The sequence below is a fragment of the Sylvia atricapilla genome, chromosome 1 (assembly GCF_009819655.1).
Source record: "Sylvia atricapilla isolate bSylAtr1 chromosome 1, bSylAtr1.pri, whole genome shotgun sequence".
Lineage (NCBI taxonomy): Eukaryota > Metazoa > Chordata > Aves > Passeriformes > Sylviidae > Sylvia > Sylvia atricapilla.
The window spans coordinates 136934766-136949419 of record NC_089140.1 but is presented as its reverse complement, the minus strand read 5'-3'; the positions used below and the strand labels follow the sequence as shown (position 1 = coordinate 136949419).

The 14654-nt window shown below is 31.2% G+C and overlaps 1 protein-coding gene across 2 annotated transcripts in view; it reads left to right on the top strand.

The window, feature by feature from the left end:
* Positions 1-14654, top strand: part of CSMD3 (CUB and Sushi multiple domains 3) — a 580968-nt gene that overhangs the window by 237740 nt on the left and 328574 nt on the right. For both annotated transcript variants that reach the window (XM_066334988.1, XM_066334980.1), the window contains 2 exons: positions 3925-4002; positions 8639-8726. In XM_066334988.1, coding sequence (XP_066191085.1) covers positions 3925-4002; positions 8639-8726 — 166 coding nt within the window. The remainder of the gene's footprint in view (positions 1-3924; positions 4003-8638; positions 8727-14654) is intronic.

Genomic DNA, 14654 nt, shown 5'->3' with positions numbered 1-14654 from the left:
CTTCACATGGCTACCTACCCTGATGCTTCTGTAACGTAGAAGCAAATTTTCCTTGAATTTTTTTTCTTATTTGGCCCTCAGGACACACTTTTTTCACTAGAACTGTGTCAACTGAACAGTCTTCTTTCAAAATGAGTTTTGTTTCTAGTGTTTGAGAACTTGCTGCACTTTGTTATTCAAATTTTACATCTAAGTGTTTTTTTTTTTTTTTTTTTTTTCTGATATCTATGCTTGAAAACTCTTTACTTGAGGCTCTTTTTTAATGCACAGCCTATTCTGAAATAAAAAATGCTGGAGTTGTTGGACTTAGTCCTCTCTTACAAGTGTTTGTATGTAGCATGTCTGGATATATTACATACATGCAAATATGAACTGGTATAAATATGCATCATTACACAGCCTTTTTATTAAAGAAAAAAGGGCAATATTTCAGTCTTTATATGTTCTTAAAATTTTACCTGTAAGTGTTAGAATCTTCATTTTCTTACATAAGAGACCATTGTGGTCAAAAGCATCAAGAAAATATTTCTGAACACATTTCACTTTAAATTGGTTGCTCCTAAAAAGGACCTACATGGGAGCTGTAGAGGGACTTTTTACATAGACGTGTAGTGATAGGACAAGACGGGGGTGGCTTTAAGGTCAAGGAGGGTAGGTTTAGATTAGATATTAAGAAGTTCTTTACTATGAAGGTGGTGACATACTTGAACAAGTACTTGGCACTGGATGATCCTTAGGTCCCTTCCAACACAAACATTCTATAATTCTATAATAATAATTCTGTGTTTGTATTAAAGTGACTTGAACTAGGGAAAAAAAAAAAGCAACAACCAAACAACAAAAACAAAAACAAAAAACAAAACAAAACAAAACAAAAACAAAACATGAGCTGTGTTGAGCAGAAATCCTTAGGCGGATGCATATTTTCAGGGGTTTGACATAATTTATGATTTGATTTCACAGAGTTCTGATGCTTCATCCAGTCATGTGATCAAAAATAGATTCAGGTTTGTCAGAGATTTATTCACATATGTGCCCAGTGTTCCTTCTTCTCCAAAACTAAATAATACAAATAAACAAACAATCTGTCTTTATGTATAAATTTAAAACCAACAACCAACCAACAAACCTAGAAGCCATATGTATTTAAAGTAATATTAAAAAAATAAGCCTCTCCTTTCATTATAACACTAGAAAAATGGTATGTCATAAAGGGTTTTATGAATTTAGATTACCATTAGAGTATATTTTTATCTTATCACTACCTTCCTATTATATTTGTATGTCTCCACAGGAGTATCCTACTTCTTTGGTTTCTTGGCTCTTGGCTGTTCAAATATTTGAGAACATACTAATCTGACTGTATTTAAATATTTGTACTATTGTTACATCTGAACACTTTTTCTTAAGAGAAATGGGCATGTAAACTCATCTCATGCAAAAATAGGTATCTTAAGACCAGATTAACTGATTTCTTGAAGTGACTGTTTTGTGTAGAAGTGTACAACTACGCAGGTTGCTGTAATGAATTCATCCTCTGAGACTTCTGAAAAGTGATGTCCACTTTCAGTACTTACTGTTGCATTTGACATGCAGAATAATCCTTATTTTGCCAAGTATAAAATAACGTACCTATTGGGTAGGAATTTTTTTTTTTTTTTTTTTTGGTCATGGTGGGATTATTTTTATGTATGTCCATGCATTTGTAGCCCAACACATAGTTTAGTGTTGGCATGTTTGCCATATAAATTTCTATAACTACTCCTTCCTTGTGTATTCAGATACTACTGTTCAGTAAATCAACACAAACCTCAGATAAGAGTAAAATTCTTCTCTTGTAAAAGTGCTTTACAGAACTGGAATTGCTTGCTTTCCTAGTGGTATTTAATAATCTTGGCAAAGTGATTAAAAAATATCTTTGACTGATTTCGCTGTGGTCACCAGGACACTCTTTTAACTATTTTCTTGTTAGGTCTTGTGAACTCTTCTTCTGTACATAAACTAGGGATATGCTGTTTGCATGTTTCAGAATGAGTAGAAACAAATGGAAAAAATAACACAGGACAGACTTCCTTTTTTAATGTGTTGTTTTGATGACTTTTGAAGGGATAAACATGTCTCTAATAAGAATATTTAAACCCATTCCAGCATCTGAGATCATATATTCAAGATCACTCCCACCTTGCTTGGGTGCTGAAAGAATAGCTAAGCCTATCTTCTGATTTGTGAGGAGTTACTTTAGACTGATCCTCAACGAAAGCCAAAAGAGGGTTAGAGCTAAAGTCCAACATTCCTATTTACATAGAAATAAAATTTTAGAATGCTCAGACAATGACAAGAGAGCATAAGTGCTATTCCAGTATTTCTCTGCTGTTTGAAGGTAGAGTTCTTGGGTCTATGATTTCCACTGAGGATAGAATTGCTTATTGACTTCAATTAATTTGAAGAGGGAGAGCGACGTCTCCTATTAAGAGTAAAAAACCACCAAAATCTAGTACTTTGTAGTAAATTATATGTTTAATTTCTGCAAATAGTGTATTTCCCAGAACCATTATAAATTTTGATACATTACATTATAATAACACGAGTAAATTTACATTTTGCCTTTTGACATAAAAGTGTTTCTGTATTCGTAAGAAAATACGGTCTCTTCATTCAGAAGTGTAAAAATATTTATTAACACATCCTTTTCTCCTATCACATAATTCATCTTATAAATGGTCTTTCTCAGCAGTACACACTTTCTTCAGAATCTGGTTTTGCTCTTGTGCTTAGTAATGATACTTTTATTTATAAAAATAATCAATAGTTTTTTTGCTACAGTGGTATTTATATCTAATGTAAAGGTTCTTTGAATATCCATTGATTTTCTGTAAGAAGTAATGGGTATGAAAAACTATTTGATGAGGTAGAGTGTATCTACTTATGTTAACTTCTCCTAGGTGTAGCTCCTTTAATCTATATTGTCTTCATCATGAGTATTTTCTTGTTGCCAAGATAAAACCTCTACATCTATAAAGTTTTTAAAATATATGTAATGGCTGTAAAGCCACTTAAGTATATTGTACATAAAATCAACTTATACTTTAAAATTAAATTTTTTTAAACAGGTCCATTTTAATGTATAATTCACTGCTCAAAGGCCAAGAATATTAGAGATGAGGCACTTAGTTTAATGATTGAAAAGGAAAGTTTCTTGTAGTGTGTTTGCTTATTCTTGCTTACCTTTTTTACATTTGTTAAGTTTTGGGTTTGTTCTTTTTTTTTTAAGATGTTTAGTTTCAAAGATATGTTGAGGCCACAAGTTTTGCCTGGATTAACCGTCTAAATGATAAAGCCAGCCCACAGGAAGGACTTTTACAGAAACAGATGCGCTGTAGGCTTAGGGTAGAGGTGGGAGACAGTGATCTTCCCTATCACATTTTGCAAATAACAATTTTCAAGCTATAAAGAGGATCAGCTGCAAAATTAACAGCAGAACAGCAGACTGTATTTTATTATCTACATTCAAATACCTTTTTTCATCTTTATTTTTTTTCTCAGCACAGAAGAAACAGCTATTTTAGAGCAAACATATTTATAATTATTTTCATTTTCCAGTTCCATAAATGTGTGTGACAATGTTTTACACAATTATATGGTGCATGGAATTTTTTTTTTTTTTTTTCTTTAGTTAGTTATGTAGGAGAAAAATTAAGTCACAAATACCATTTCTTGGCCAGGTATACAAATGGTATGCCTTGGTCAGGTCTCAATTTTTTTTTTTTTTTTTTTTTTTTGTAAATTGTTTCACCAAAGGTACAAAATCTGAACTTGTAGCCAGTACTCTAATTTGTATATACTTCCATGATAAAATTTGTCAAATGAAATATTTTAGATTGTATTGCCTGATACATGTTTTTGTTTTTGTTTTTTTTTAACTAGTGAAAAAGGCCATAGATTTTAAATCTAGAGGATTTAAATTGTTTCCAGGGAAAGACAACAGCAACAAGTTTTCTATCTGTGAGTGTACTCCTTTTTTGTTACATTTTTCTAGTGCAAGAGTGAAGTTTGTGGTGTGTTGTTTGTGTGTAATTATTTACGTACTCTGATAATAGAACTGGTTTCTCCAGTCTGCATGGTGAATTTTTAAGTATGGTTCTACTCTAAAGACAGCCTTTCTATAAATTTGGCATTGTAGAAGGACATTATTTTCTCAGTAATATCACAAGAAATTTACAGTATTTGCAAGGAAACAAATATTCAGCATCCTAGGTGGCAGCTGTAAATTTAGCTGTGAGTAGGAGATTAATTCTTTTAATTGAACATTAGTAATAGTATCAAATGCTGTACAAACTACAGCATAGCCTCATTTACAAGTGCACAACCACATATGAGATCACTTTTTGAAATTTTTTTAAAATTCATTAAGTTTGACATTTTTACTGATTAACTAGGTATAGCTTTAAAAAGTGGGGAGGTGCTTGGTATCTTCAATGTTAGAAATTAGAAAATTAAATTGCTTGACATCTCAGTGGACCAAGTCCTGATTAAATTGTGAGAAGTCAGGCAACATTCTAGTACAAATTAAATAGATGTGTCTCTAAATATATTAAAAGAATACCTTTGAAAAAGAATGTGCCATTTTTATAGATGCCTTTTTGGAATAGAACCACATTTTAAATATATAGAAGTAAATAAAATGGGCTACTTTTTTAGCATATGTTGGATTGTACTATGTTTAATTATTTTTCACAGGACTGAAAGAACTTACTTTTGAAGCTCCCTAGGTTGGACATGTTTTTTACTAATTGTTTTTTTTAAAGTATTTGTGATGGATTCAGTTTCCATAATTTAGCAGGACACATTAGCATGCATTTTAATCTTTGTTGTTAAATTTTAAACTGTCAAAGTATTAGATAAGATTTTTTTTTTTAGACAAAGATGTCTCCAAGCAGCACAACATTTTAGCATTCATCAAGTCATAAAAATAAAGCAAAAAACACTTCTGTTCAATTTTTGTAATATCATGTATTACCATATTCAGCTTCTCTGTAAACTGCATCACCTAAATAGTTCTGTAAGACATTTCTAGCTTACTTGAAAACTTTGTGTCAAGATATTTAGAAACAAATATTTTGTTTATACCTATTGAGTGAATGGAAAACAGACTGATTATGCAGAATTAGCAGTAAGATAATTACAGTAGTGTTTATAAAGTACATCACTGAGGTTTCTGTCTGACAGCCCAACAATAATAATACAATGGATGGTAAAAGAGATTGTTTATTCTGCACTAATCATTACATTTTCTACTAGATAGACTTTAATAAGAATTCCATAGTTATAATGCAGTAGCCAATAGTCATGATATCCAAAGCTGATTGATATGAAATTAATGAAATTTATCAACCTATTCCTGAAGGTCTTTAGATAATTTCATATGTTATGATATTCTAGGTGAAGCTGGAAACTTCTCTTTTTTCTTATTGATTATGCAGAATAGATTACTTATATGAGTCAATAATAAGTGAAGGTGAAAACCTTGGCGATTTGTACCTTTAGTGTATATAATTTTGTTATGACAAGATATATGATAATAGATAAGTAAGGTTTTATGTTCTAATCTAGCATTTGCTTCTCTAGTAACTTTGGTACCTGAGAATGTTGAAGAGATAGTATTTTCATAAGAAGCCTATGTATTTGGCTGTTGACAAGATAATTTTCTCAGTGTGGCCTCAGCTGGGTCTAGTCTCATTTCATTAAAATGGCAGATGTTTTCTTTAATAAAAATAATGACTAACATATTCAAATGTTAGTGAAAATAAGGCTAATTGAATATCTATTTTACATTATGCTTTTTATTGGTGATGTGTTTAGAAATTTTTGTTTAGCACTCTCATCTGTATGTTCTTTCTTTTTTTTTTTTTTTTTTTTTTTTTTTTTTTTTTTTTTTTTTTAATATATCAGTTGTATAACATTCTGTACTAATGCCCAGGTAATTTTCATAGAGTAAAGCCAGAAGATATTTGATATGACAATACATTTTGAAACGAGTATGCATCACCTTCATTTTAGCAGTGTTGACACTAACAAATTAATTAATTGGCAGATCTAATTCAATCTGGATTAGAACTGTGGAGTTTCTTGATACCAGCTTCATGACCAGACCATGAATGAATGCTTTCCCTAGATCCATTTAATTTACTACCAGAAGCCCTTTAATTGCTTATTGTGCATAAGCGTCTGGAGTGTAAAACAAAAATATATAGACAGATATCTGAGGAATTACATAGAGTTGTAGACTGAAAGTCAGACATTATGTCTATAAAAGTAGCATCAATGCAAAAATCTTAAACTGTGAAATTACTTTCCACTAGGTATTCAAAAGAAACCAGAATGAGTTTAAGATTGTGTAAATGTATTTTGGAATTGGGATCAAATCAGAAATCAACATATAACAGTTTTCTCTGTATTTTTACTGCAGAATGTGTCTTAATCTTTTATAAAAAATAATTATTTCATTGATTTTCTTTAACATATGCATTTATACTTTTTGCTTATGAATATTGATAATCCCATACATTATCATTTAAAATTATGTTCCGTAGAGTATTTCTAGGAATGAAACTATACTGAAGGTGTCAAAAACCAATAGGATTTTCAAGCTTCCATTTCTGTTAGAAATCTAAGTGTATAATAGTTCTTGTGTCTTGCAATCCAGTAGAATATTCTTTTTTATATGAATATTTGCTCTATTACCTGTGTATGGGGAACATAATGTACAAAAATAAAATAATTATTTGAAATATTAAAACATAAACTATAAGAAATAGAAATATCATTGTTTAAACACTATTTTTGATTTTACACTAAAAATTTCTTCTGTGTGCATTGATATACAATGCATGGCTAAATGGCACCATTATAATTTCTATAATAAGATTATCAGACATCATGAATAAATTTTTAACTATAGTTTTAATATATATTTAATGTCAGAAAAGTTTGAATGTCTTCTATATATATATGCAGGCTACTTTTGATGATTCTGAGTTTCTCATGTCTCATAAATAAGCACCCAGATATTTCAAAGAGAGAGTTAATGCTTATCAAACAAGATGGCTTTGTTAAATGCAGTCTATGGAATTGTAGTTGTCAGAGGAATCTATATATTTCACTAGCATGAACATGGGTTTTTGTAGTTAGTATGCTTTCATCACATGTACATCTACTGGAGGAGGAAAAGATCGAAATCTGAAACCAGGAGGAAGACTCCTCCTGGCCTAAAAGTACCCTGAACACAGAAATCCAGATGAACAGAGATTGCCTTGGTGTATTTTTAGAGCAACCTTTGACATGTTACAAGTGTCTGAGGACAGAGTAGAGTAAACACTGTGGTTCTAGTTGACAAGCACTGAGCTTGATAGGTTTTTTGAGCAGTGTGCTGAGTTGAGATGTTTTCTGTTTAAGCCTGTACAACATTTGCATTTGGCCTTTGGCTTCCTCAGGGGTACCAAACCAGTCCTTCTCTTTCTGTAAGAAGAGAAATATCCATGTAAGAAGACAAATTTCAAGGAAGAGAAACCCTTAAGGATTCTGAATCATATTCCTCTTCATTAAAAGTTGAAATTTAATGAAAGCCCTTTAAAAGTATAGTTAGAATCTACTTCTTTTTCTTCTTTTATTTTTTTTTAATTTTAAATCAAGTACTGTGATTAGCCTAATTATATGCAAACCTTTTTCTTAAAGGGAAGGAAAATTCTAATAATCTATTGGTGTAGCTCATCAGTAATAAAGATGAATAAAGGTTAAAATATTTTTCTGCTTAATATAAATTAGTTAGCCTCATGTCAACTTAAAAAGAAAAAAAAAAGGTCTTTCAAGCCATGAATTTATCAATAGCAGACTAACATCCTTTGCTAATTTTCTGGTTTTGTGAATAGATGGTTGAATATGCTGAGATATAGTTAGATTGTTACATACAAATTTCTGGAAAAATGCAGAGAATGGTTTACATGAAGTTTCTCTCTGAAGATCCATTTTAGTTTATTTTAAGATAAATGTATGCAAATCAAACTGGCATTTTGAGTTTATCTTCAGATCACCATATTTTGGGTATAAATACATTTTCAATACTGATTAAGGACAATTCTCTCAGCAGGAGCTTATGCATTCAAGTTTTATTACAATTCAAGGTGAAAAGGTCAGCTCTTAGTGGAGATGGCATTTATTGGGGTATGTTCAGAATAAAATCTTACAGCCCTAAACCTGATGAACAATCATTTAAATATTAATATTTCTAAAGAAATAATAAGAAAATTTTCATATGAATGCAATAATATTGTAAGCAAAACAAAAACACAGCTAATTAATACATCTGATAAAAAGCTTGGGCTATGTTTTTTGGAAAAAAAAATTAGAAAATACATGTTTTGTTTATTATAGGAGAGACAAACATTGAAACTAGATTTTATATGGGTGATCATATTCTATAGAAAATCTGTTTTAAAAGACCTAAACCGAAAAGAAATACTCACATACTTGTTAATTGCTTACCTCTGTATTTTCTAAAAATGTTATTTCTTTTTTTTTGTTTTGTTTTTTTATTTTATTTTGTTGTTTTGGTTTTGTTGTTTTTTGTTGTTTTTTTTTCCAGTAAATGAGGGAGGTATTAAACAGGCGTCCAATTTGTGTCCAGATCCTGGAGAACCAGAAAATGGAAAACGGATAGGCTCAGATTTTAGGTAAAATATAAATTCCTCCAATGTAACATTTCTCTAATATTAAACTTGGAAAATTAATATGTTGAAAATATATTACTGTTGCTGAGTACTTTTTCAAAACTGACCTTCTTAATCAAAAGTGCACTGGAATTCTATATAAAGTTATGTAATGCAATATATCATGTACTTAGTATGCAAAAAGGTCAAATACCTACCTACAAGAGATCATATATCTCTGAAAATCTGACAAAAATTAGACTGAAGGTAAGTCAACATTATTTTCTCATGTAAATACTGTGTTAGATTTAAAAATATTGAGTGTAGGTGTTGTACTGGAGGCTTTTTGCAATAGACAAAGCAAAATTGAATATAACACCAGAAGAAAAAAAAAAATCTCAGACAAGAAATCTCAGATTTTAAAGAAATATTCATTCACTCTAATAAATTACAGTCCCTACAGTATAATTTTTAGGGACCCAGAAGTTTGATACATGCAGAAATATTTCTCTAGTAGGCCTCATATTGGCCTAGTACTCTTAATTCAGACTATTTTTTAAATCAATTTTTATGTATCCTCCTTTATTCATAGCTATCTTTCAAGTTCCTTCTCTTGTAAAATAAAAAAGGCTTTCACTACTCTTTCAAAATAGTCTATGTTGTTTTCCCAGTGAACTTGACTCCTAATTCCAGTATTACCAGTGGTTGGTGAGTAGACACATACATAATGAATTTTTGAGAATGTTTTGGATTATTTTAATCTCTTTTCTGAGTTTTTTGGGGTTTTTTTTCTTTTTAATTGCTGAACATTTATTTAAAAAGGGTAACATGTAATTTATTTTATAGTTGACATATAAAGACACTTTGGACTGTAAAAAACCCCCCTGAAGCTATGTTCTTTTTCACATCATATGCTAACTTCACATTATGTTTACAAAATATAAAACACATTAATGATAAAAAAAGACAGAAAGAAGTAGAAGGGTGATAATTTTAAAATTATTTGGTTTTATTACATTCAAGTTTGTTTTCTATATATTTTGTATTGTATATATCACACAGCACAATTCTAAGCGTTTGAAGATAACCCCTAATCTGGATGTGCAAAGATTTTACAAAATTATGATACTTCATTCTTTTACATAACTTCTTGTACTTTTTTGTGTGTGTGTTTTGTCTTTTCTCCCAGTAATCAAGCAGAACACAAGATTGAAAATTACATCCTTAATAAATGTGCTAGCTAGAAAACAGTTATTAGAATTTCTCAATTTGTCATAATAGTCTCCCTATTTCTCTAGTTTTGAGAAAAGCAAAAGTTCAATGTGCATCTGAGAAAGCTTTATAACTGATTTTATAAAAATGTGATTTCTAATGTTAGTTTGCTAAAAACCCACCATATTTTCAGAGAAATAAAAAAGCTTTATTTAACTGTCATACTTTCTAGAATCATTACTTTGGTTAGTGTTTTGTATTTTAACTTCAAAAATATGGCTTGGAAGCAACAGCGTTTGACAGACAACCTGACAGCTCTTTCCTAGTGTTACCTCTGCAAGTGATCACGAAAAGACCTACTTACAAAGATTATTCTACTTAAACCTATGTGAGGGCAGTACCTCAAAAAAGATACGATGATCATGCCCTCATCTTTCTTTTTAGACCAAAATGTTAGGATTTCAGCTAGCATTATTTTTCACTGTGCACTGGGATGGTGTATCACGCTTTCCTATTTCAAATGCATTTGTGAGAAAATGAAAAAAGGCATTCAAATTGCTGAACAATAATATAAAAGATAGACAAGTACCAGAGTCAATATATTTTTCAGTGCTTCCTTTCCCTAATTTCTAACTAATCTTGGTGACTTTTTTTCTCTTAAAAAGTAAAAAAACCCAAATTATCTGTTTGGATTTACACTTGTAGAAAGCAGCACTGATGCCCATTAGTAAAATATGTACATTTAGCTCAAATTGAACAACTGATGAACGAATTAAACAAATTGACCATTGCTAAAGGTCTTACAGGAAACAGAAGAAGACTGAAAAAAATCTACAGAGTTATTAAAATTCCTTTTTAAGTTAACCTCGTTTAAATTCTTGCCATTATGATAATGGTTGTTCAATTGCCTCATATTTTCCAAAATAAGAATGTTAAGAATTATTATTATGTTACATTTAGTTAAGAAAAAAATCTAGTACTGTGAAAAATCTTTTCCAGGCTGGCTTATACCTGGCAGATAGAAAAATAGCACACTTTCACCTTTTCCTTCTAGAAGTCATTCTCTCTTTAATGTAGGAAATAGCTTTACTTTAAACTTGCCTCTTTTTTTCCTTTCTGAAAAGAAAGTGACAATTACAATTACAATTACAATGCCTTCATTTGAAAACACAGTCTTTTGGAGAAAGGTTTAGTTCTGTCTCTACTAAGATGAATCAAAATTTGATTTCTGCACAATTTAATAAATTTTAGAGCAGAGCATGCTCTTGTCACACCTCCTTAGCTTTCTTGAAATTTGAAGGTGTATGTTTGGAAGCTGTATTTCAGTTTTACTTCTGTTCTGATTACAAACACTACTTGCTCTCAGCACATTCATTTCCTCTTACATGGTTCTTCCACAGATTTACAAAACCTGTAATTCAACTTCTAAGACAAATTGGAACATTCCATGACATTATTTGGGGCCTGTAATTTCATGTTTATCCTTTTGGATTTTTTTCAATGTGAGAATTTCCTATAGCTGTATTTTGGATTATTAAAGGCACTGTTTCTGATGCTAGATGCCTATTTAAGCATAAAAGGTTTTTCATGTTGAAATAAAGTCATGAAGACTTGCTTATTTATATCTGCCAGCTTTTCCTATACTGAGGAAAACATTCTACTTTAGAAAGGAAACTTCCCTTCCCTAGGAGTTTCTTAAAATTTTAGGCACACTAGTGATTATTTTTCTGCAATTTGCAATTTTATTTTACTTGTCATCCACTAAAATAAACATCTTTTCCATTGGTCCAGTTTTAGAATGAATGCCACTGTGTAAAAAATAATATGAGGTAATAGATAAAAAGTTTTCACATGGTCTTGTTTCTATTTTTGTTATTTCTAGTGGAATAAACATATCCAGACTGAATTATCCTTGAACAGTTGCTTTAGTATGAGGCAACCATGTTCTTCCACCACCATCTCAAAGTTCTGTCTTCATTATATGAATGAGTGAGCCCATTTCTATCCCTCTACCTCTGTAGTGTGGTCCCACTAAGATTTAAAGATGAGATTCTGATCAAACTTGTAGTGTGACAAAGCATTGAATACTGTAGAACAAAAATGCTGAGGTAGTCTTAAAAATACATATTTTACTGACAGAAGGAAGGATATGAAGTTTATCATAAGGACTGTTTGTTTTACCAACAGGTTGACTTACAGTATAGATAATGGTAATATCTCCTTTCATTTTATATTGTAAATTAGTTTATAGTTATTTTCTTTGGAAGAATGAAGTTCAGCATTAATTAACTAGATTGACTAGAAGTTTCACACTAGATTTTCCTTAAATCTCCTCTGAATCACCTATCCTTCTCAGCAGATATGCAAGATGAGCTTCTGGACTTGGAAACTTGTAGCCAAATATCTTGAAAAATTGAGAAAATTGGTTTGCAGTGTGAGATATGAGGTTACATTATAGGGGATCTGTGCCCCTTTCAGTATTTAACAGTTAAGTTGTTCCTTTGTCAAGGACAAGTGTCTGACAGTACAAGCTCTGTGAGAAAAGATGACCCTTTTTTTTTAAAGATGAATTACCAGTGACCTCTACAGTGTCAGGAAATCCTCTGAAACTGAAATTTAGTCATCAGTTTAGTTGGTTTAGTACACAGTAAGGATTTTTCTTGAAGTTGGAAGTTTGGAACTTTCATCAGAAGTTTGGAAGATTTAGATATTGTAACATTATATCATGTAATCTTAACATTCTGCTGTAATGTTTCCAAGTAATGTATAAACTGATCCTCGAAAATGATCCTATGGAAGTTTTTAACTTGAAAGAGATGCTGTGATTTAACTCAGTTCTCATGCTGGGACTCAAAGACAACAGTAAAGCCTATCTGTAGCTTACACATAAAAAATTATGGATCAGTAGTGTGTAGAAAGTTGGCAGGTTAAAAAAAATCTACATGTCTTTAGTTTCTTTTACTGCAGGTAGAAGAAATAATATATGTGTTGAAATACTGATTGTTTCTTTGTGCTAGGATTAAAATATACAATACTGTCAAATTTACAGTTTGATAGAGATGGACTTTAAGAACTGATTACTTATTTCTGACTGTACATTTTCTTCTATGGTTAAAATGGATGTTCTCTCTCAAAGCTGTTCAGTTGCAGGCACGAACCAAATAAGTTAATTCATCAGAAAGATGGTTTTAATTCCTTACAGAAGTGATTATTTTTCAACAATAATTTAAAAAACATATCAAATAATTGAGGAAAAGAACAAAAAATTGAGGTAGTTTGCTACACAAATGCCAATTATTAAAATAATACTATTCAATATAAACTTCATATGGCATTCAAAATTTTAAACTTGCTCTTTCTCATCCTTTAGAGTTACTGTAATTCATTTTGGACTCCTTACTGCTTTTTATTTTCTGTTGTTTAAAGAGGATTCCCAAATTTGAGGCAAATTATGAAAACTTTAAAAACAGATACAAAATTAATATTTTTATTTTCAAGTTTGTATAGTAAGTTCTTTCTTTAATATTTATTCATAAAATTTTCCTAAAAAAATATATCCAAAGTCTGGGTTTTTTATGAAAATGCAAACCACTTTGCAAATGTTTCTGATTAGAAAAAGAAATTTGCAGGTAAAGTTACTGAGAGACACTCAGGTCAAGCATTCATTTTTGGAGTTATGAACTGAATTATGAACTGCCTTGGAACATTATGTTATATATGCAAAAGCTTTGCATTAATTCAGGACAAATTAAGCAGTTTATGTGAGTCACAGAAATATTGATCAGAAGGGTCCTTCAGAGGGCATCCAGTCCATCCTCCTGCCCAAAGCAGGACTAATCAGATCAGCTGTGGCTTTGTTTAGCCAGTCCTGAAAACTCCTAAGATTAAAGATTTCACAAGAGTTTGAGTATGCTGTTACAGCTCTGCCCTCCTTTATTGAAGGAAATTTCTTGTAAAGTAGAATCTGAATCTTCTGAACTGTCCCTCATATATTGTCTGTCACATTTAGAAAATTTGGCTTTATTATCTTTGTAATGGCTCCTGAAATTGTTATGGTCTGCCATTAGATAGTACTTTAGCTTTCTCTTTGTAGGACTAACAAAGCCTAGCTGCCTTAAGTTTTTACTGTAGGTCATGTGCTTTAAGCCTCTGACTAATCTCCAAACTCCTGAGTTTTTAAGAATCTCTCTTGAAGTAGGAGGCAAAATGTTGGGCTTGATATTGCAGACACAACTTTGCCAGCAGAGTAACAATTTCACTTGATCTGCTGCCACCACTTCTAGTACTGTTAGGTATATAGTTTGTTTTATTCAGGATAAGAACATTTTACTGATCAATAATGCAGAACATTGTATCACCACTTATTGAGTTCCCTGAGGTTTCTGTTTGCCCAGTGCTGGACTTTGTCAGGCATCTGGATTGAAGGTCTGCTCTTCAGTCTGTCAGCTACTTTTCTGACTTTAGCTTGATCCATAAATACATGGATCCACAAATCCTGTTTCCTCTTCAAGGCTGAGGATGGAAATATTATACAATATCCGAATCTATTTTTGATTTCCTAGTGCTCAGGTTATTGCTGTCCACCAGCTGAATATGAAGCGACTGATTCCTACTCTTTAAGCACAGCTGCCGGGCCAATTTTGAATATATATCTTTTCAGAGCACATTTTGTCAGCTGTCAAAACACATTGCTGTAAAAGGTGCTCTCAGAAATGTTGCTGATGTTGAGCACTGTTATGC